Genomic DNA, 22805 nt, shown 5'->3' on the forward strand with positions numbered 1-22805 from the left:
AAGATCGAATCCGAATTCAATTTATTTGTTAATTAAACGATTGGCTAATTCTATGGTGTCTCTCGTGTACGCAGATTAGCAGCCATCAAGAGATTACAGCTTAGATATGCTGTATGTATCGTATGAGTGATATTTCGCTGAAATATTAAGTATACGTTGCGGTGTTACAATATGTGTTCACAGCTGACTAATAGAAAATCACATAAAAATGGCATTAAATTGCATCTTAAATTCAGTTATGAGTGTAGTGAATATAAATTTAGTTTGCAAGCAAAAGTTGGTTATAGTTTTGGAAAAAGAAATCCCTTAAAGTAGGCAATGAAATTTATATAATTTACAAGAAACATTTTAGTGAATTTCAAAACCTGTGGCTTAATTAAACGTGTTCAAGCCCAGCTTTAAACTTTAATAAAAAGCTTTTTTATCTCATTCAGCTGTTGCCACTTTGACCATTTGGCGGGTCAGCTAAAGCCACCGGAAGAAAAGTGTTGAGACCCCCAATTAAGTCAGCGGAATGGGCCATCTAAACAAACAACGAAAATGACCCCAAAAAAAGGCTTATGTAAGTTGGACTCAGAAATTGGCAGACCGTGAAAAAGTCTTACTTTTTGTGAAAAGAAAACTCTAGCGGAAACTAACCACTTTGAATATTGAATGGCAATATTTTTGAGCTAATGAAATGCAAAGCTTTTGGAGCGTTCAATTGGCCATGAGACACATCGATTAAAGCTTCTCCCAAATGGGTAGTGCAAACTGAATTAATGGGTTGCTAAGTGTAAATTGTAACGCCAACATGGAAGGCGGAATCTAAATCTGATAGCTGCATTTTAATTATTTTAAGCCATCTGCTCATTAGAAATTACTGAGTTGAATTTGAAATCATTAATAGAAAAAGGGGAGAACCATTACCAACTTTTATTGTATTTTAAAATCAAATAAAATTTAAAAGAATTTTAAGTTAATTTATTTTAGAATTTAATTGTATTTGATACCTTTGTAACGCCAATAACCTAATTCAAATATTCACAAAACATTTTTTTATGATTTAAAATTAATAAAAAAGTAAGAAAAAGATGGAAAATACAGAAATGTAAAATGTCGCATCATATACAATTTTAATATATTTTTTATTTGATCGTCATTTTAGTGCCTTTATTAATGTTTTATTTACAAGTTATTATACTGCCTTTAAAGTTTAAAGATAATTAGAAGAAGTAAAACCACTATGGCCAACAACTTTTCTTTGTCATTAAAAATATAAGAAAATAGTTTTTACCTTTTTAATAAAGTTTTTTAGTTTAAGTACCAAATAAAACACTATTAATTCTTGTATTTCACCTTAAATTTTTGTTTTCGAATCTTTATTTTACAAATTTGTTACATAACTTAAGTAAGATTAACCTTGATGTTTCCCCTTTTGTTCGATTGCTTCGCGTAGATTTCAAAGTTCCTTTTTGCAAGCTACACTGAGAGAATCCAATGAATTTCCGGGTGATGCTGGTGGTGGTGGCGTACAACTAAGTGGGCTTAAACATCTACGAATCGGAGTTCCTTAGTGCCATCTCAGTAGTGACCCGCATAGGGACTCGCGTAGTGACCGTAGTTGTACTGATCGTACTGGGGAATGTACTCGTACTGCTGTCCCTGGTTGTAGTAGCCATCATCATAGTCGTAGTGGATGGGAGCAGCTGCCGCCGGAGCATAGTGCTTGGCCACTTGAAGATCGAATAAATGTATAGAGACTTTAGCTATTTTTTTGCCAGGGGTTGCAGTGACTTAAATTTATTTTCGCTCTGTTGTAATAATGACCGACAAAAAAAAACAAACTAAACTGCTGTAACAGCTGTTAACCGTTTTGCCATTGTTGGTAAGTAGCTCAAACTGGCAAAGCAAAATAAATAAATGAAGTTTTCAATTCAATGACAAAGGCATTTTCTTTGGCCAATTTCTTTGGCCCCTTGCAAATAATTTTATTTGTGCACGAATTTGTCAGTCAATTGGTCACAGGTGTTGTTTTTGCTTTGCTTTTTCTTTTTCTTTTTCTTTTCATTTTTACTTTTATTTTTTCTTGGCCGTTTTGTATGCAAGCAAGTTCGTTGCCTAAGTCTTTTGTTTTTTCGCTGCTGATTTCTTTGGCTGTGCGTTTTGCTGATAATTCTCAATTAAAATTACACCGCAGCACCCACAACAATTATGAGTTTTCACATGAGTTTTCTTACAAACCAACCATGTATTCATTTCCCAGGCCCAAAAGCGTTGCGACATTGAGAAAATTATGCTAAAGTGTGAGGAGAAACCGAAAGGGAGAAGGGAAATGGGCGAAGAAGAGCGGCAATTTTTCGTGAAAAATATGCTGCGGTGGCTGTTTGTTTCTGTTTTCAGTTTTTTCTAGAGATGATGCACCTGACATAATCTGTGTGGGAAATTCGAGACCGAAAGTGCATAAACAAAGCTAGATCTTTGGCTTCGATCTCTCGGAGCAAAAGGTGGTGAGGTAACCCACTGAAAAAAGAGGCGTGTCGGCGGATTAGTCAACCATATGATGTTACACATTTGCCGGCCCAGTTTTTCTCGATACCCATGATTCAGCTGCTTAGCCGCCTGACTGGCTACACAAATGTGAGACTATAATTGCAATTTATTGAATGAAATTGCCAATGCAACAACAACTGCCACCCAAGCTAGAAATGAGATGATATGAGGATTACAATGAGTTTATGGTAAGTTATTCAGACAGATTCAGTAGGCTGCATAGTAATCAGCGTCAAAACCAAGATCATCATCATCGTTATAGCTGTCGTCTTCGTCTGGGCGCAATTTGCGATACTGATTGTTCAGATAGTTGGCATGCCGCCTGAACAGCTTTAGCATGCGATATGTGTTCATGCCTGTGAAAGAGCGAGCAGAGAACACGTGGAAATGGGTGGGCGGAACCACAATGAGAGGGGGAAATACGCAGGAAAGGGGGTGAGAAGAAGTGCCACCAAAGGTGAAGGCCAACTATAAGGTGCTGCTAAACCGTTCTATTAAATCTTGTAAACTTAAAACCCCCTTGAATTTTTTTAACTCACCATAAGGCGCCGGGGAGGCCACCACCAGGGGAGCGTGTGCCACTGGAGCCACGTGCTTCACCACCTGCGGTTCGTAGTGGGCCAAAATGGGCTTGTGGGCCACAATGGGATTGGCCACCACCGCCTGGGCATGAACAGTGGGTCCTGACTTGGTCACCACGGCATTGAAACCGTGAATAGAGTCCGCTGTATAGTCCACAGTGCGAATGGAACCATCGGGCTCAACCAGAGAGTATTGTCCTGAAGAAGATATCATAGAAATACAAAGATTTTGTCTCAGTGTTTCGTATCTTACCCTTGACCACATCGCCATCTCGCGTCTCATGCTGCGACTTCACATCTCCTGTGCTGTGATCGGCCACTCCATAGTTAAAGGCATATTTTGGATGGTCCTGAGAAATGAATTTAGTGGAAGAAAATATAAAAACGTATCAAAAATATATTTCGGCCATTTCTGTCTTTTAATGAAATATATTCTATTTGACTTATAGCAAACATTTCTAAAATAATAATTAATTTATGATTAAATTCAAATATTCGTATAAATCTTTCTGCCTTCTAATATTTTTCTTGCGATCAAAGAAGAGTTTGTGGACAATGTTTAAAACCATTTATAAATGTTCTATATTTATTCTGACCAAGCAAAAACAAAGGATCTATTTTATCAGATTTTAGTTAGGCAAAATAAATTATTAGGCTTTATTTCATTATATATTTAAGTTCACATTCAAAAATTATGAAGATTGTTCAATCACCACAGGACATTTTTTTATTATTTTTAATAATTTATTGGCTAGTCCATTTTGGTAATCCTGTTTCAGTATCCACATCAAAACTCACATAATAATCCAGGGCATATCCCGGTTTGGCCACAGCAACACTGGCGAAGAGAGCCAACGAAAGGATAACGAAGCACACGAAGTTTGCCATTTTATATATTTGGGTTATATATATTTTTTGGTTGAAACGGGGGAAATATTTGCTAAAAATAAACACAAAATTTCGTATCCTTTAGAAAACACTGCACTGATTTAGAAATATTTTTGGTTTTTATTAATATTTTTTTAATATTAATTCCAATTTACTTGTAGTATTTCAACGGCACTAGATACAAACACCGCAAAGCTGCCCGGAATACTGTGGCGATTCTAAAAGCAAGTTTCCATTAAATAAGCGCGAAATGTGCGAAAGTCGCGGGCAGCGAAGTCGTCGTCGTCGTGGGCAGCAAAGTCGGCAGAGAGCGGCCACAATGCCAAGACTCTTGGTTTCTCAGTCACTCGGCTGTGGCGAATGGTGATCCAGTCGGGTGAACTGCTCTTCGCCAGGCAAGATCCCATACCATACCATATACCATACTATCCACCATGTGAATGGAGTTGCAGCATGGATCCATGGGATGTTGCAAAAACGCAGCCGGGTTTTCCACTGATTCAAATCCGCTGAATGGGGTGGCGTTGTCTCTAGTTTTTTTTTCCGATCTGCGACACATTTCTCAAATCTGTTGCCAATCCCCCACAGAGCCATTGTCAATGAAGTCATCGGGAACAATCACTTCTTTTCAGGCACCCAGAATTATGCGAGATTAATCATTCGAGTTAATCATTAATTTCCTTGATTTCTGCAAGAAATGATTGTGGCCAATTTAACTAACAACTTAATGTTGGCCACTAGAAATCGAAATAAATCGCTGACAAGAACCGAAAAAATGTAAATCAAATACAAATCAGGTCAAGTTGCAATTGCACAGCACCAGCACAATAAGGCCCTAGATTTATTCGGCACATGCGAAATTCTCAGTGATCTACTTCAATGACAGTGGTTGAAACTAGTAACAAGTAGTACTAGTGGTAGTACCAGATACTATGTAGTATGGCAACTGGACCCCGCTTAGGTCTTTTGTCTCAGCAGCGTTTCAATCTGAAGGTCAAGCGCATTAAACTACACTTCAAAGTTGGCTTCCATTCTGGGCCGAAATGAAAGCAAAAGTCTCCGAAGCAGGACAATTTATGATGCCAAATAAATGCTATTTCTCAACTATGGCCAATCTGACCTTTAATTTAGCACTTACAATTAGTATAACTGGAAAAATATAGATGTCTTCAATTCTTCAGCGTTTATTTAGACGAAGAATTGAAGCCATTTAAAAGCAGGTTAACTGAAAAAAATATTATGTAGATTAGACGCATGGAAAAATTCAATAAAATATTATTTATTACTTATCAACTTTAATAGTTCCAGTTTTGTATTATTGACTTAACATTTATGGTACTTTATAGCAACTAGTGAAGCTCACTAGCTAATAATAATATTATAAATTCGAATTAATTAAATCCAAAATACTGCGTAGTGCAAATCCTATATACATAAAATAATTTTATACATTTTAAGGAGTCAAGAAATAAATAAATAAAATAAATTACAAAGTTTAAAATTAAAATAATATTTACATAAAGTAAACGGAACAAAAACTTATAGTATATTTACGTAAAGCATTTTTGCTATACAATAAGTAAATTATTAAAATGTAAAATATAAAAAACAAAAAAATCTTAAACGATAAGTATGTTCCACAAAGAAAACCGCTTAATTAAGCAGCTTTTGACAAATTTTTAAATAGTTCACCTCTATCAAAGCAAACATGCAAATTGCTCTCATCTTTTCAGTTGATTTTTAGCCCCAACAAAAGCGTTCAAATGACAGATTTTCAATCTTTAATTTATGGCAATTGCACACCCTTGAGAAAAGACGAGAACGTGCCAATTGCGGTCTGTCTGGCAGCCTACAAACTAATCCAAATTATTGTCAGACCGCAGAAGCCCTAACTGTTAGTTAGTTAGTTTCAGCTGAGCTGCTTTTTGTGTGGCTAATAAGGTGGGCTAGTTTAATGTCCAGGTCGGCATTTCTTGGGCAGTTTCATTTTCATTTTGATTTTCACACAATTAACCACTGCGAGGGGCGCGCTAAAGACTCTAATTAAACGGGGAAACGAGAGGAGAGCTTCAGAAGTAATCCCCCAGCAAGAAAAACCAACCTTCGACTTTGGCTTGGAAACAATTGTCTCTCTTCTGCGATTCTGCGGTTTTTGTAAAACTAAATACTAGATTAAGTCAATTTGCATGCCGCCAAACAGCCAGAAAGCCAAAAAGCAGCATTTTGCTACCTAGACTTGGGAAAATTCAGCCAGCGATTGTCGGCGTTTTCCGAAGGTTTTCCATATATGCAGTCGCAGTCGCTGATTTTTTCCATTGCGTTCTTGTTTTTTTTCTGCCGAGTAAGCCAAGCCGTCATCTTGACAGACACATGTGCGTGGCTGGGCATTGTTTTTGCTGCCTTCTGGCAATTAACTTAAATATATTTAACCTATGAAAAAAAACAAAGCATTAGGAAAATTCATAAACGGGATGTTCTGACTCGTGGCATTTCAAGGGGCAAGTTTATGTGGGATGGGAATTGAGAATTTTGAAGAAGGAAGTAAAATATTCTTAGTGATTAAAATTTATGTTGTATATAGGTAAGTATAACAAATGATAAATAACAGAATATTTATAAGTAATATTTTGAAATATTATTATTAAAAGGATTAATATTAATTTTATTTAAAATTTTTTTTCTATTATAATTTTCAAATTTTATAATTTTTCCACTATTTTTTTTTATGTTACCATTTCTTTCTGTGCATTTCTACAAAATAGGTTTAAATTGGATTCCTGGGGAGCTTCTCCCTCTCTGAAGTTCAGAGTACATTATATCCCTTTGCTCCCTTGAATCTGTTTAATTCCCATTGCATAAATTTGAATAGCTCATCATTGGCAAGATCATTCTGCACAAAGTGCTTTAGTCTGCGGGGAATTGGCAATGCAATTACCATGAGGGCGCAGTTTTTAGGTTTTAAGCAAATCCAGAGACGAGTCATAAGCTGGAAACGAGGCTGGTGACTTTGACTTTGGTTTTGCCTTTGGTCACCTAATTTCGTCTTGTTTGCACACCGTCGACCGACTAATTTGACAATGGAGCACTCGACACTCGACAGTCGACTGACTTGCAACATGGGGAAGGGAATAAAGATGGGATGGTATGAGATGGAGTGTTGCAAGTCGGGGGCGGTTGTTTGGACTTGTTTCTCTGTCATTGTTGTCGCCCTTAGTTGGCCATGGTCCAGTGACTCCAACTCAACAGCCGCATCTCCAATTGAGTGACCATTGTTAGGCAGACCAGACTCTCCAGTCTGTTACAGAATGACCCGTGGAAAATGCGGGCCATAAAATGCAAATGAATGACTGCCTCTGGTTGTTCGGCGGCCCTCTCTTCCTTCACTATAAATTTCGCACCTCGGCGGCCAATTTGCTGCAGACTATTTGCTGTGGCTGTTTGCCATTTGCAATTAACGGCCCAACTAATCCAGTTAACATGGTTATATAATTGACTCTGACAGTCAACGGGCCTGATTATGCACTGCTGTCTGCGGCAGATGGGTTTTCTGACTTGTGTATTATTTATGCCCGCTTCTACTTTACTTCTGTTCAATTATCTCCGATCAGTTGTCCAACATTAATCAACGTTTAATGGCATTTTTCAATTACGCAGACTGTCGGACGACATTTAACATTTAACAGTGGTTCGGGTGGGTTGGATGAAAAACACTGCGTATGCGTGATATGTTTTTTAAACTTTTGTTTAAGCAATTAAAATGATAAAAACAAAATCTTCTGGGACCTCTTTTATTTTATTAAAAGTATATCTTCTGAGCTCATTTTTATTCAGAATATTTTAATATGGTTTTATTACATAAACGTCATTATAAAATTGTAAATATTATTTGAAAATTTTAATACACAATATATTCTATGGTCTATACATATGTCTCTAGTATATTTGACTGAATATTTAACAATTGTGGCATTTATTTTGCATTTTACATTTTATTTCTAAATCAAGATTTATTGTTACCCAAAACTATTTGTCTTCCTTTATTTTGCCTATACAGATTTCGTTGGTTTTTTTTTGGCAAATTGTGCAAGCTTAACAAATTTATTACAAATGTAATTGCCATCACTTGACACTGTGCAACAAAAAAATCATTCGACAAGCCATCTCTTATCCCCTTTGCTCATCACCCAAAACCAGTAGCCAATAGTGGAGGTATTTTATTATCTATAAATTGTATCAGCAGCAATAGATGCATATCTCAGAGGTTGCATCTTAATGTTGCCGCCACATTGAGACTACCAGATACTCGGATACCGAGATACTAAGATACCAGATACAATAAGTGCAATCGATGCCATATAGAGAGCACGTGTTGGCGACAGTTTATTGAGGCAGTCGTCTTGAATGTCAACTAGTCGGAGTGCAAAACAGTAAGAGAAACATAAAGCCGAGACTTTAGTAACTGTCATTTATCTATGAAGAAGTTGCTGGCTAAGTAAAGGTTATTGGAGCAGCAAATACAAGTTTACATTCTATTCGACATTGAGATTTTGGCAAACGAAAATAGAAGAGGTATTCGTACTGCATATGTAGTACACCTGACTTAAACTTGAGATCTAGTTAGCCAGCGGAAACTTCCTTCCGGCATTTCCCACCTTTTGACCTTAACTGCCGGTGAATCCGAATCCGTCCCCCAAAGGCGGCACCTGTCCGGTCTTATTTTTCGTATCAGCTAAATTAATGGAGCCCACGTATGAGAGATTCACCCTTTTGTTTGAAATGCGCACATTTAAACGCTCCGCTGATCACAGATCTCTGATAAATTCTTTTTACCCACTTCGAGCATTTTTGCACCATTTTCTCGAACGTCTCTGTTTTGATAGCTGAGCATTTGTCTTAGCCAAAAGCCAAAAGCCACGTTGTGCCCATTAAGAGATCAATATTTGGCTTTGTTTCATTTTGTTCGCACGTTAAAAGTGACGGAAATGCGAAGATTTGTTGCATGCGGAAGCCTCCGAACACTCATCTCTTGTGACTTAAATGTTTTAACTTATGCTTTATTTGTTTATTGTCTTTTTGCTGAGGAGACGCCCCCGAACTTGTGACCGCACTGGAGGGCAGCACCTCCGGAGGCACCTTTCTGTGGTGGCTTCCCTTTCAGCAGGGCATAAAAGTAAAAGTGCGTAAGTGGATAGGAAAATTGCGGTTTTCCAACTGGCACACATTGAACTTGTCAATAGATGTCAATTTGTTATTGACAATGAAAGTATTGAAAAGGAAATCATCAAGGGATTTAAAATATTATTTTTTATTTGATTTGGTTTTTATAATATTGGAAATGATATTAAATATTTGAAGGGTATTCTGTTCCATTAAATTAAAGACATACTTTCTTTTTAAGTTTGAGTTTTTAATTGGAGCAACTTTTCCTGATTTCCATTCTTCTGAAATCTAAACCAATTATTAAACAGGTCCTTATAATCTTATGCACTTATAAATACTATACCAAATGTATAAAAATACTTTAATATAAAGACTTAACAATTTATAGTTTTTTTTTTAACAAAGCTACAAAATAGTCTACGATTTTTGATCTGTTTGAAAGCCGCCAAAAAGCACACAATTAAATCAAATATTTTTCTAAAAAAACAAGTTCAAAGCTGAGCTTAAAGTTTCCAAGAAAAACCCGGCCCAAAAGATCTCAACAAAAAAAAGAGTATTCATGGAGTAGTTAGTCGGTAGATAGGAAGTAAAACTCACTAAGAATCCTTGAATTTCTTTTCCTATGCGATTCCCTTTCAAAGAGTATGATTTCATACTTTTAAGATAAATAAACGATAATTTGGTTCGATTTAATATCTATAATATTTTAATTGTTTTATTAGTTTATTTTATTAGGGTATGACAAACTTAAAATTTTTATAATTTTTTTCAGTTAAAATATGAAAAGTCCAATTTAAAACTTATTTATTAAAACAATCAACAAACCAATCTGCAAATCCCCAATCGATGTCAAGGCAAATCAGAGCCCATCTTAAGATGAAAATGCACGTGTTTCGAGTGTACAGATGTCAGAGTTCTTCAACTGATAAATAATAAGTTATTAAACACCAACTGGTTATTGGCTGATCTAATGCTAATCAATTGAGAATGCTTACCTTCACCTTTTCCACTCACGCCCACAAATTAGCCAGCTCGATAATTGTCAATCAAGTGGTGCTCTACCCATCAATTTCCATAACTTTCATAATCAACGGCAATCATAATTAGTTCTTACTGTAGAATTGATTGCTGATTGAAAGTGAATGTGTTCTTGATCAGAAGCAGTAAACAGCTTTTTAATATGATTCATAGAAAATCAAGACAAGTATACATTGTGTTTAAGAGACATTTTATTATTAACGTCTTAAAAACCTAGCCCTAAAATACAGTTTTAAATATTTATTTTTTTTATGGGGTTTGCATATTTTTAAGTTTAAAATCTACTTTCACACAAATTTAAATTCAAATATTTTTTTAGCTTTCTAAAAATTTACAATATTTATTTAATTATTAATATGTATTATTTTCGTTTCCCCCTCAATAAAAACCATGATGTTTGAATTTTTATAATTCTCTACATTTTGTATTTATAGCATTGTCAGCAGTATCAGCTTCAAACTTAAAGTATACACAAAGTTATTATAATACATGTGTTTTTTTATTATTTTTTTTACATTTTGTTCGTTTTTCTTCATCTTTTTTGTTCAGGTTGGTTGGCATGATGGGCGTGTTTGTTCTTCACTCGATTTCGTTATTTACAATACATATAAAAGAGAAGTTTGGATAACAAACAAAAGAGAGAATTGCGCGAAAGCTGAGACAGAGACGGCAATGTGTGTGTGTGTGAGGGAGAGAGATGCCGGCGGGGGGGATTCCCCTGCAGGACATGAATGGACATGACTGGGTAACTGAGTATTTTAGCAGGCTTCGTCAGTGGATCAAACAGATCATCTTCCTTTTTTGTGAGGTCGTCAACGTGCTTAATAAATTACAGAAGAGTAGTAGTGGAGATGGTGCATTCAGAGGTGCTTCAGGTGGTGGCAGTGCATCCTGGTTATAATCCTTCACCCTCCAGACTCCTTAATAGTGGGCCACATGCGCGTGGGCGTTGTGGGTGGCATAACCGTAAGCGGGGACGGCGGCGGCATGATGCGCCAGGGATCCGGCATAGGGAACGGCAGGAGCGGCGGCCACATGGTGGGCAACAGCCGGGGCATAGGCCACCTGGGGAGCAGCATGGGCCACCAGGGCAGGAGCGGAGTGGGCCACCACGGCGGGAGCAGCATGATGGACAGTGGGTCCGGTCTTGTGGACGACGGCGTTGAAGCCATTGTGATCATCGGCGGTGTACTCGACGGTGCGCACCGATCCATCGGGCTCCACCAGGGAGTAGGATCCCTTCACCACATCGCCATCGCGCACCTCATGCTGCGACTTCACATCTCCGGTGTGGGAGTCGGCCACTCCGTAGTTGTAGTGGTACTTGGGGTAGGCCTGGGGATTACGAAAAAATAATAATAGTTCCATGAGAAGAGTGCTCGCATTGGGTGCTAATTTAATGTGCATGCCACACGCCACTCAAAGCCAGAAATAAAAACTTTGACTATGCTAATGGAGTTGGCGTGGGAAAATCACGAAATGTCAAAAGCCACAATGACCCTGGACCAACACAGCATCCACAGCAAAAGTGTTGGGTGCCAGGGGAGTAAAGAGATTGAAAGGCTGTGCAGATTTTACTATTTTACCATTACAAATTGATGGTGGTGTTTGAGGGCTTAATAAACATAATTTTATGATGGCCTGACTATTGGGTGTAAAGTTTTAAGTAAGCCAACTAGTCGGATGAGTAATTTTTGTGGTTAAGGATTACAGGTCGTATAAGCAATTTTACTGTAAGCATGCATCTTTGATTTTAATTGCTAGATTTTTTGATTTATAAATTAATACAAAGTTTTAAAAAATACTTTGCAATATGTTTTTTTTTGCAATTTGATTTTAAGAAAATAATAAATTTAAATCAGATTGGTTGCATAAACAATATTTCTAGAAGAGGATAGAATTTAAAAAAAGCTGGTAACTTTTAAAAACAATGGTTTATGGATAAACAAAAAGTCAAAAAAAATTAAATTATAAAATGTAAGGCCTCAAACAGCCACTTGAAATATTTGTATAAAACTTCTCTATAAATTATTATATTTAATGATTTAAATAAATCTCTTTTTGGTTTTAGGACTTAATGAGGTTTGAAATTCTTAATAATTTCCCTTTGAGCTTAGGGATCCTTCAGGGGGTTCCCTTAGTGGTTACTTGACTACTTACATGGTAATCGATTCCCTCGTCATGATGACCATGGCCGGCATAAATGGCCGGGGCGGCGGCGTAGAGACCAGCACCATGTCCGTGGAGGACTCCGGCGGAGGCGGCGCTCAGGACGGCCAGGCAGATCAGGGACTAGATCACAAAGGGGATGGGAGTGGGGGATATTTATTATTTATTCACAAAGCACTTTTGGTTATAACAGGGCTATTATCCTGTTCACTCACTTTGAAGAATGCCATTGTTTTGGGATTTTTGTTAGATTTTCTGTTGCAGACGCGAGTGTGTGCTGTACGTTGAGCTGGATTCAACTGATAACTAGAACCAAGAAGGAAGCCGCTTTTATATACAAGACAACGCCCGAGCGGGCCAACTGAACACGAACCGAGCCACAAAAAGCCGAATGCGAGTCGGTCAGCAGCGGCATAATAGCAACAAAAAATATACAATAAAATACCTGGCTAAAGCCAAGCTTTGCGGAGCGAAGCCCAAGAAGTTGAGGCCCCCGTAACGCCCCTACAAAGTCCCCCTCCACCCCCTTCAAACAATCCACAATTATTTAATGCTTTTGGAAAAAAGCGAAAAAAAAACGAGAGTGAAGTTCAGTTCAAATGTGGAGCGACTATTTGTGGTTTGTCTTTGGAAATTGTCTGATTTGTGAGATAACTTGCAATGTATGTAAATCGAAATCGCAATCGAAATAATTGTGAAATGGAAGGGAAAACATCAAATTGGATAATACCTAATACCTTGTCGACATTCGATATTCTATTGGCTAAAAACAAATATTAACATATCAAATTGGCCATTATTAAGGCATATTAATTATGAAATCATGATCAAAAGAAAAAAGGTTAGTTATCTATGTATTTTCATCTCCCATCACGATTTAATTGAAATGGCCTCTCTACTAAGCTCCCTCGCAAAAAAAACAATTTTTTGAGCACGAATAGAATTAGCCGTAAACACAAATATTTATGAATAAAATAAGACAATGGCTGAAATAAGTTAAAATTGCATTTCGGTGGGCGGAGGTGTTGCTAGCCCCCCAAACCCCCCTTTCTCATCAACCTAGGATTTTTCTTTAGCATGTTGCAATTTGTTCGCTCGTCTGTTTCGTGGGTTTCCAAGACGATGTTTTCTATGTTCTATGTTTTCTTTTTATTTTCTGCTTGCAGCGGGCGTCGTCTATCAAATCTTTCAGTCAATGGTACACTGAACAAAAAATATATGCAAATTAAATCACTTATTTACTAAAGGAATTAAAATTAAAACAAAGCGAAATGAAATATTTATACCAGCAATAAATATGTTTTTTACTAACACAAATATAAGGAAAAGAATAAATATATTTTTTAAGTAAATAAAAATCTGCATTTATAACATTTGTGACTAAATGTGACTAAATCTTTTAACTTAAAAACCTTAAAAAAATGCGAAACCATAAAAATGTTTCTTTATCATTTATATTGCAATTTTTTATTGAAGTAAATGCCTAAAATCTTTATATAGTTTTTAGTGCATTTAGCTGCTGTTCCTACTGCCATTTTTTATAATTGCCATGTAGGCCGTTTTGCGCAATCTTGCGCAAATGGGAGGGCAAGAGGAGTGTGCTGTTGAGATAGGGAGGCCACCACCCGAAGACGCTGTAGAAACGCCGGTAGAAGTGGGGCTCAGTGTGGCGCCACATCATTATGCCCAAAAATATACGCCAGTGCAGCCCCAACTCATTACCAGGCCAAAACTGCGAGAGATAAAAAATAAAAAACCAAAGCGTTTTGTTTTGTCATATTTTTTGGGGGCTGCCTTACTTTGCTTTGTTTTATGGCATATTTGCTGGGCTTATGCTACGTACTTGCCCTGTTTTGCCTCATTTAATAAATTGTCTCGAATTAGTAAGCTCGGCTCTGACATCCCCTTCCCCTTTGAACCCCCTCTACGCCTAGTTGGCCATCGCGAACTAAAAAAAAATTGAAGTAATCATCTCAAGGTTAGCACGACACAGCGACGACGAACGGCAAACGACGTGTAACGGATCACTAACAGTTGTAATCGCAACAGGAGCGTAGTCCAAAGCCTTAAAAGGGGTTATACTCATCCACAAAATTATCTAGAATATTTAATAGAAATTATTGATACTTGATATTAACAAACCAGCAAGAAGTAGCCTCATAAAAACAAAAAAAAATTCTTACAGCATTTAAAACTTTACTAAGCCCTCTTAAAAATGTTGTTTACAAGTTTGTATTTATTTTATTTTATATTAATTTATTTAATGATTTTTCAACCCCCTTTTGGTCATACCCCTGAAGATCGAAACTCTAAATCTCCGAGTTCAGCTTAGGCTGCCTGAATTAGAGCACGATCTGATTACGTCCTTTGTTTACGGAAAATGACGCACCAGCGTGGCCAATTAATTGAATTTTTGCAGTCGAGATATTGAAAAAGTAGGTTTCGATTGGATTCGAGCAAAAATGCAGTAATTGATTGGGTTTTGATGGATGATTGAGCCATATTTGGGAAGAGGTAGGGCTAAAGATTGGTTTCTATTGTTCGTTAGAATATTAGTTTATTTTCCTAAAACTTTCATTACAACTGCTGACTAACTATGAGATATGAAACCGGTTCTCTCCACTTCCTTGATAAGAGGTTTCGTTTCCTAGGTAAGCACTAGGCACCAACCCGTTAGTTAAATGTGTGGAAATTCCTTGAACAATCATAAGCCACTCAGAGCCGTATCACAGAACCAACCAAGTCCAGTTAAAACATACGAGACTAGACCAGACTTAACCCAACAATGACAATTACAAATTCGTGAATGCGAAACTCTTTGGTCATATTGCGCGTTTCCTTTTCGATTTAATTATTCACCCCTTCCGTTGGATTTCAGTTGGATTTCAAATCCGCTCCACATGCCTCCAAATGCATATTATATCTATGTATATCTTAACAGTTATGAGTCAGGCGAGGAGTTTTTAGAGACCACCCAGTCCAAGTCGGCAGCCGGATTCGCAGAATCGCACAGAATCGCAACGCCCAAGTGGCCTGCAGCAGTTACAGCACATAATCTTAGCCCGATCTTGGCTCGTCATGTCAGCGGGCCAAGATCCGAGTTCCAAGATCCGAGTCTCTGGCCACTCGAGTTAAGTTGAGCTGCAGATCTGGCCATATTTTTCTAGCTGCGGGTGCATGACGTGAACGGTCGTCGTGATTTCGAGGTGTCGGCTGAAAAGTCAGAGAGCATTTGCCTGAACTAAACTGAGAAAAATATTAAGAAACTTTTTTAAAGAATATTTTAGAGTAAAATATTTAAATTATTAAGAAATTTTCCATCTATAAATAATTTATCTTAGATTTCTTTTGAATACAAGAATTTTTAGATGTAATTCTTCTTTGTAATACAATTTTATATTATGTTATGTTACAAATTTTATTAAATTTTTAAGAGTTTACATGGAAATGTTTCCTTTAGAAATCCATAATTTTAGTATTTTAATACGTTTGTAATATAGTCTAACATTCTACTTTATAAATGTTACAATTAAAATATCTACATTTTAGACTTCTATTATAATTTAAACAAAATCTAATGTTTTAGAATTTTTTTTAATATCAAAGAATATTTTTTATTGTTAATCGCACTCCTTAATCTTAAATTTAGGGGAGTGTAGGGTAAGGTGACGAACGATTCGTTTTTTGAATGTAACTTTTGTAACAATCAATATTTTTTAAAAGTGTAAACGCAGAAAGTTGCTTACATCTACTGAGCATATCCCTGTAAAATTCGAAATTCGAAATTCCAATGCAGCTAAATCCCACAGCGTTTGGCGTGAACCCTACTTTTTTGCACTTTCAAAAGTTGTAGGGTAATGTGACGAACGATTTGTTCTTTAATGTAACTTCTCCAAAAATCAATATTTTTTAAAAGTGTAAAAGCAGAAAGTTGCTTACATTTACTGAGCATATTTCTAAAAAAATTTGGATTCGAAATTTCAACGTAGCCAAATCCCACAGCGTTTGGTGTAAACCATCCTTTTTACAAAAAAAAAAATACATTTTTTTATATATTATTTACGGAAAGGGTTTTTTCGATACGGAAAAGAAAAAAGTAATAAGATAATACCCAAACTTACAAAAAAAAAAAATGGTCAAAGTGCAAATTTTTTTTTAAATTAAATTAAACTGACGTCACTATTAAAAACAACAATAAAACTGCAGCAGTAAATGTTATCTGGTATTATTATATTTTTTTTACAAATAATCAACGATAACAGTTAAAATTCTTGAATAAAAAAAGTTCGTCACAATACCCTACAAAAAGTTCGTCACGATACCCTACAAGGTAGACTTGGAGCAAAAACGGTGTCACTCTCAAACGGCGCAAAAGAAAAAAACGCGAGGTACCAAAAACTGTTGATAAAGATCTCATGTATACGTGCATATATTTGCCTGATTTTATTTTACACTCATCTTTGCTCTGGCACTGCTGAAACACAAGTAAATTGAATGGGTTTGCTAGTTTGCGCACCACATTTTTAGCGAAAATTACCTCACGAACAAATTACGGGACTTCTTATTAATATTACTGTAAATACATTGTCGACACGATAAGGGGAGACGACTACATTTATTTGAAATTTTTGTCGTGACGTCATATATGAGATTCGACGAGTTCGTCACATTACCCTACTCGTCAAATTACCCTACACTCCCCTACGTTCTTTACGAATTTACAAAGTTTTTTATTTTTCTGTTTTAACCCCAACTAATTTCTCGCAGTGCTGGTGCTCAAACTCAGCTGAAATACCTCAAGTTGATATATATTCAAACAAATTTGTTGTAATTAAAGCAATTTGTGTGCGTTGCCTCAGTTGCACTAGCTGTTCGGCTGCTGATTGAGTGGCAAATGTTTGCAGCTTTTCTTCACATTGTTGTTTTTTTCGGGTTTTGTCGTGTGTGTGCGCAATATGCGAAACAAGTTCGTTGCCCAAGTCATTCGTTTGATTTTGAGTTTCGTTCTGTCAGATGTCTTGCGAAATACTACTCACTGCCCGGTGGATGGTGAGTTCACAAGTCAACGGAGAATGCAAAGCGTAGGTTATAATTTAAATTAATTATGCAAAACTGTATTGCAATTAACATATTGAACTAAAGCCAAAACGGCAACACGGCAATTAACATTTACTCATGATTTGCTTTGATCATTTTCGACCAGCGGCTACTACGCTTTGTGGTAGAAAAAACCACAAAATAAATAGGGGAACAAAATAACAATAGCAACTGCAGTAATTGAAGAAACCAGTGACCTTGACCAAAGCCACCGAATGGAATTTATTGGAAATCAAACTGCAATCAATAAACAAAAGAGTTCAGAAAAAATGGGTAATTGATTAATAAAATCGCAGGGGCATATATAATGCTTGTCATCTACGGATTTCACTTAAAATCCGTTGATAAAGCAAAGAAAATCTGTTTTTTCCTGTCCTCCGCAGAGGTAAAGTAAACCCAAGGTCAAAGCAACAGTGATTTCAATTTGATTGTCTAAGCTTTTCCCTTACAAATTGTAATTTTAAGATCTCGAATCAAAGTTTCAATTTTCTGACAGTTTAATGCCAAAACTTTTACGGTGGGCGTTTGGCTTATCAGCCGTCCAATTACAGAAAATTTTAGAGGGAGGAGGAGAAGCGGTGGGTTGGTAAACAGACAACAGCTTAATCCGTGCAATTATGTCGCTCGAAATTTACATAGATCAGCTCGCTATTGTTCCGTGGATCGGAGAGCAGATCGACCTTCAGGCGGTGGCCCAGACCAATGCAGACCAGTCGGGGCTTAGAATGGACCCCCCTTCTATCCAAGAAAACCTGGGTAACCAATCCTCGCTTGAATTTCGGTCTGCACTCAGCTCTTTCAGCTTTTCGCAATGCATTCACTGTGGACTACAGACTGCTGTCCACAGGGGGCGTGGCACTTTACAAAATTTCCGCTTTGGGTTTCTCGTATCGAATTGGTTTCTATATGCTTTTGCTTTTGTAATTGTCTGTCCATTGTCATTTTTGTTGCTTATGGCATTATTCACCATATCCGGTTTAGAATTGTTCCTCTATATATATTTCACATTTTTGTGCCACGCTTGCAACACAATCGAGTGGCAAACCACAAGACAGAGATGTCTCATCTTATGATCCATGCACCCCCATCTTAAACCCCACGACTGGGTTAACCACAGCACAATTGTTGGCAATCGCTTCTTGCACAACGGCGATGAAGTGTGGCTGCCGCTGCCCTGTAATCAAAGATTGAACTCGGTCTACGGTCTACATCAACTCCCTTTGAACCCCCGGCTTTTAGTTATTTTCCAGTCTGCATTGCGTGGGTGTCGACGCCTTGTATCCATGTCCACTAACATGACAGTCCAGTTGTTCAAACTCTGAAGGAGGCAGTATAAGGTTTACAAACAGGCTTGTCTTTAAAAAAATGTAAAGATTCCAAGCCAGAATATTTATTATAAAAAAACTCTCAAGAACAATGATAAAGGATTGTCTCTAGGCCTCAAAACAATGTGCTGAAATTTCTAAAAATAAAAGAAGTAAAAACAATGCCATTAACTTTTATTGCCACGTTTTCTGCCTGCAAATTTCCTATAATTTCCTGCCACAATTTTTAGCAGCCTGGGCAAGTTTGTTGCTCAAGTCTTTTGTTTAGTTTTGCATTACAAATATTTTGCCACTTGCCCAGACTCTGCACACTCCTCGGCAGTAACGGATTAACCATTGTAATGTAGTTCAAACAGCCCATTCACATTCACCCATTAACCCACAATTGCCGGCGGACTTAAAGATTTTCCCCTGGTTCAGTTTTTCCTCCAGTCAGTTTTCCATTTCAACTGGACACACCCAGCACCCAGCCAGCCGAACGACATGATTGCGGAAGATCTATCATATTTGGGCTAAAGGAATGGTTGCTGACCATTTGGTGAGATGGCGCCCGAGCAGGGACGCGGGAGGAGTGATGGCGCCCGAACAGGGACAGTGGGTGGCTGAATTCGTGAGGTTTTATTATGCATAGTTTGAAGTTTAGATTGCTGGCCGAGGATTATTTATTTTTAAATATTTTAATGATTTTTTTTTTATTCCGTAGAGTCGTAGGCCAACACCCTCGCCCCTTTGGGATTATGTAAGGCGGTTTCTGTTCTCTCTCACTCGAGACTAAGCGGCAAAACGCTTTCGAAAGTTGCAGCTGCTGGATGCAGGCCGCAAACTGAGACAGTTGAGAGTCGGTTACTCGGTTACTCGGCTAGCTCCACATAGCTACATAGCGCCACATGACACAATTTGTTAACTAGATTATTATGTAAGGCCCACTCTCACTCTGCCTCACCCCCTGTCACCCCCCTTTGGTGTCTAATCAAACGACATGCAAGCAGCCGCCTGCCTGCATATGCAAAAATAACAATTAGCCATCATTTTGATGCCGGCAACAAGCAAAAACGAGTGAAAAAAACCGAAGAAATCCCCAGAGACTCCGAAATTCACGCCACTCCAATTCACAATTCACTGGGATTGCAGACGACAGGCCGAGATGATAATTAAATCTTTTGCGTTGATGGGTTGCCAGGCCAAATTGAGTTGACATCTTGTGTGAGCTTGCCTGAAAAAAGTCAGACCAAATCATCATTAGAAGCAAAAATGCGGAAGCTGAAGACCCTAATTTAAATTGCTTTTTTTGGTACCCCCCACCTAATAGATCATTAATTATATGGAAAAACAATAGCCACGCAAGCCAACACACCTCGTATACCATTTCAATTTCGTGCAGACACAAATCATAATAAATAAATTATAGACAAAATCTTGACCAAAATTGATCGACTGTTCGTTCTTAGCTCATAATCTCAGCTCACTTTCGGTTTCGATATTAAAAGGCAATTCATTTTTTCCGCCACTTCGCCTGTTGATTTGTGTGTGAGAAACGCGAATGCAACTCCCCGTTCGCGATTGATGATTAATGGTACCCCCATATGGTAATGGTATTGTATGGGATGGTCTCTCTAATGGCCCACAATTGTGGCAATCGCTGTAATTAGCCATAGGCTATGTATCTCTGCCTTAATTGTGTCACTTTTGCAATGTTGCGGCTCGCAAATAGTTCATTTGCTCAACGATGGCTGCGAATTTGTGTCAAGTTCAGAGCCGCCGAAGCGGAGATTTGAATTTCCACGTCTCATGAGGAAACTCGCTTTGGCCAGCTTTCAATTGCTGCAAATTTATGTGCCTTTTTTATGGATTTTCCTCGCCGTCTCTTGGCCATCTGGGTTGACATTAAGGCCAAACGAGTTGTGCGTTTACGCACGATTCTGTTGCCAATGAATGAATGAAAATTTCGGACGGCAATTCAATGATTTGGTAAAGTATTTGTGGCACGTGCTTATTGGACACAATAAAAAAGAGATTACTGCAAAATATTATTTAGTTATTAAAAACTAAATAATATTTAAATTAAAAATGTATTAATAAACTAAAATGTCTCATTATCTTGTCATTCATTAGCTTTATTGAATTTTAATGCTCGCTTTTTATAAGACTTCTCTTGAAAAAATATCTTGAAATAAATGTACAATCCCAATAAACTGATTTCCCTAATTTTATTTTGTAAAAAAAGGAATTTCACAATTGTTTTTCATAGTTTTAACAATTTAAAATACTTTTTAAAACGAATTTTTTTTAATTAATGAATAAAACCTGTAAATATCAAATCGTTCCTAATAATTTGTGATCGATATTAATTCGAATGATTTCGATATATAATTTGTTTTGATTTTTTAAATGCATTAATAAAATTATTTGCCCAAAATCGTTACGATTGTTAAATTATGGATTATTTTCAGGTTAATTCACCACTAATTGTAGTTTTCTTCAGTCATTTTCAAGCGGAATTCGGTAGCCCGTTGCCCGAAAACTTTATGGCTTCATTGCATTTAGGAATCCGGCAATATAAATTACACATTTCGCCCGGGGCATTCACATGAGCCCCATGAGCGCCTCATACCAGAGGCCGAGACCATAGCCACTTCATCATCGTCGAAAAGTGTGGCCTTGTCAATGCCGTTTCGGAGGAACAATAATAATAAAACCCGCCGCGCATATCTGGTGCAGCACCCAGTACGTATAAACAATTGCGATTGTCTTGCAGTTGCAACTTCACAGTTGCAGCCACAATTTTCTCACACGATTGAGTCAGTTTTTTCGGATTCAGTTTTTCGAGTATGGAGTATGGAGCTTTATGGTTTTAGCGTGTGAGAAATGCCACGATCCCCACCCATCCACTTGAACCCCCGGCAATTAATGTTACGATTTCAATTTGGTTCTGAAGTGCCCAACTTTTTGAAGTCAGGTGATTTTTCTGGTGCTTTTGAAAGTTCAATTAACACGCGACTTTAACAACTGAATTAACTTAATTAAGTGTCTATTTTGTTTACTTTTACTTTCGTCAGCTTGGCTCTCTGGTTCGCTGATCAATTGGGCTGACCCTGAAATTTTTTTGAGACTCGTAAACCTCTTAAACAGTTTAGCGCTTAATTATCTCAGATTTCCCGACGGGGAGCTGCGAGCTTTATGCAGACGGTAAATTAGTTAGGGGCCAAGGAAAACAGCCAGCATGCTAAGCAGATCATGATTAATGGTGCTCGGAAAACTATCGAAATGATTCGAAAATTGGTTATATTTAAAAATTTAGATTTGGTTCAAATAATTCCTAATAATTTTTTGGCAATAATTACTAATTAATTATAACTTTAAAAATGATTGGAAAATTGCATTTGAATTCACTTAAACTTTATAATGACCTGAATTTTTGTGTTTTCTTGTTTCCACTTTGAAAATTTTTGATTTTATTCAGTTTTAGTAATTTTGAATACTTTTTAATAATTTCCCATAATTTGTAAATTTTTGTGTACATTTTAAACCATTTTATTAACAACTTATATTAATTACCAAACAAGTATCTTAAGAATTAAAGAAACATTATTCGGTTTGGTTTAAAATTTTTTAAATAACGTCGCAATCTATAATCTCCTAGAATTCCACGTTGATTACTCCACCCAGTCATCAGATGCCACTCAATTTTCACTCATCTTCGTGGGAAGCTTTTAAATAAGTTGTAAATATATTTACACGCCAACTACCGATTAGCCGAGATCTCTATATTGAAATGTTGCATTCATAATTCCGGAGATCAGTAGACACAAGCAATTTGTCGAGCGATTGTAGCACGTTTAATTACAATAGAATTTGCATTCGAATAGAACATAGAACTACCCATAGATATAGATATATATCGTTATGGCTGGGCATGAATCACTTGAAAGCGAATGCCGCTTGCTCGGTAATTGCGAATAAATCGAAATGCATTTCGTGTAAACGTGTTAAAGAGCAAATATATATCTGTAAATAT

The 22805-nt window shown here is 37.1% G+C and overlaps 2 protein-coding genes across 2 annotated transcripts; both read right to left on the bottom strand.

The window, feature by feature from the left end:
- Nucleotides 1-1324: 1324 nt before the first annotated feature.
- Cpr62Bb (Cuticular protein 62Bb) lies at nt 1325-4197 on the bottom strand. Its single transcript, XM_017140883.3, has 5 exons — nt 4157-4197; nt 3912-4053; nt 3367-3463; nt 3072-3311; nt 1325-1715 (listed from the first exon to the last, which is right to left on the bottom strand). Exons 2-5 carry the CDS (start codon nt 3999-4001, stop codon nt 1564-1566), a joined length of 579 nt encoding a protein of 192 aa, XP_016996372.1. The 5' UTR covers nt 4002-4053; nt 4157-4197; the 3' UTR covers nt 1325-1563.
- Nucleotides 4198-10595: 6398 nt separating this feature from the next.
- Nucleotides 10596-12657, bottom strand: Cpr62Bc (Cuticular protein 62Bc). The gene is made up of 3 exons (XM_017140882.2): nt 12584-12657; nt 12360-12491; nt 10596-11534 (listed from the first exon to the last, which is right to left on the bottom strand). Exons 1-3 carry the CDS (start codon nt 12596-12598, stop codon nt 11121-11123), a joined length of 561 nt encoding a protein of 186 aa, XP_016996371.2. The 5' UTR covers nt 12599-12657; the 3' UTR covers nt 10596-11120.
- Nucleotides 12658-22805: the final 10148 nt, after the last annotated feature.

This window comes from Drosophila takahashii, chromosome 3L, assembly GCF_030179915.1.
Source record: "Drosophila takahashii strain IR98-3 E-12201 chromosome 3L, DtakHiC1v2, whole genome shotgun sequence".
In the NCBI taxonomy this organism is placed as follows: Eukaryota; Metazoa; Arthropoda; class Insecta; order Diptera; family Drosophilidae; genus Drosophila; species Drosophila takahashii.

Excerpts from the sequence above, each read along its gene's own strand:
- Cpr62Bb (XM_017140883.3), bottom strand. The coding sequence starts at position 4,001 with ATGGCAAACTTCGTGTGCTTCGTTATCCTTTCGTTGGCTCTCTTCGCC. Across the intron at positions 3,464-3,911 it reads GATATGCCCTGGATTATTAT|GACCATCCAAAATATGCCTT; the intron begins GTGAGTTTTGAT and ends TTCATTTCTCAG. Across the intron at positions 1,716-3,071 it reads GGCCTCCCCGGCGCCTTATG|TGGCCAAGCACTATGCTCCG; the intron begins GTGAGTTAAAAA and ends TCGATCTTCAAG.
- Cpr62Bc (XM_017140882.2), bottom strand. Across the intron at positions 11,535-12,359 it reads ACGAGGGAATCGATTACCAT|GCCTACCCCAAGTACCACTA; the intron begins GTAAGTAGTCAA and ends CGTAATCCCCAG.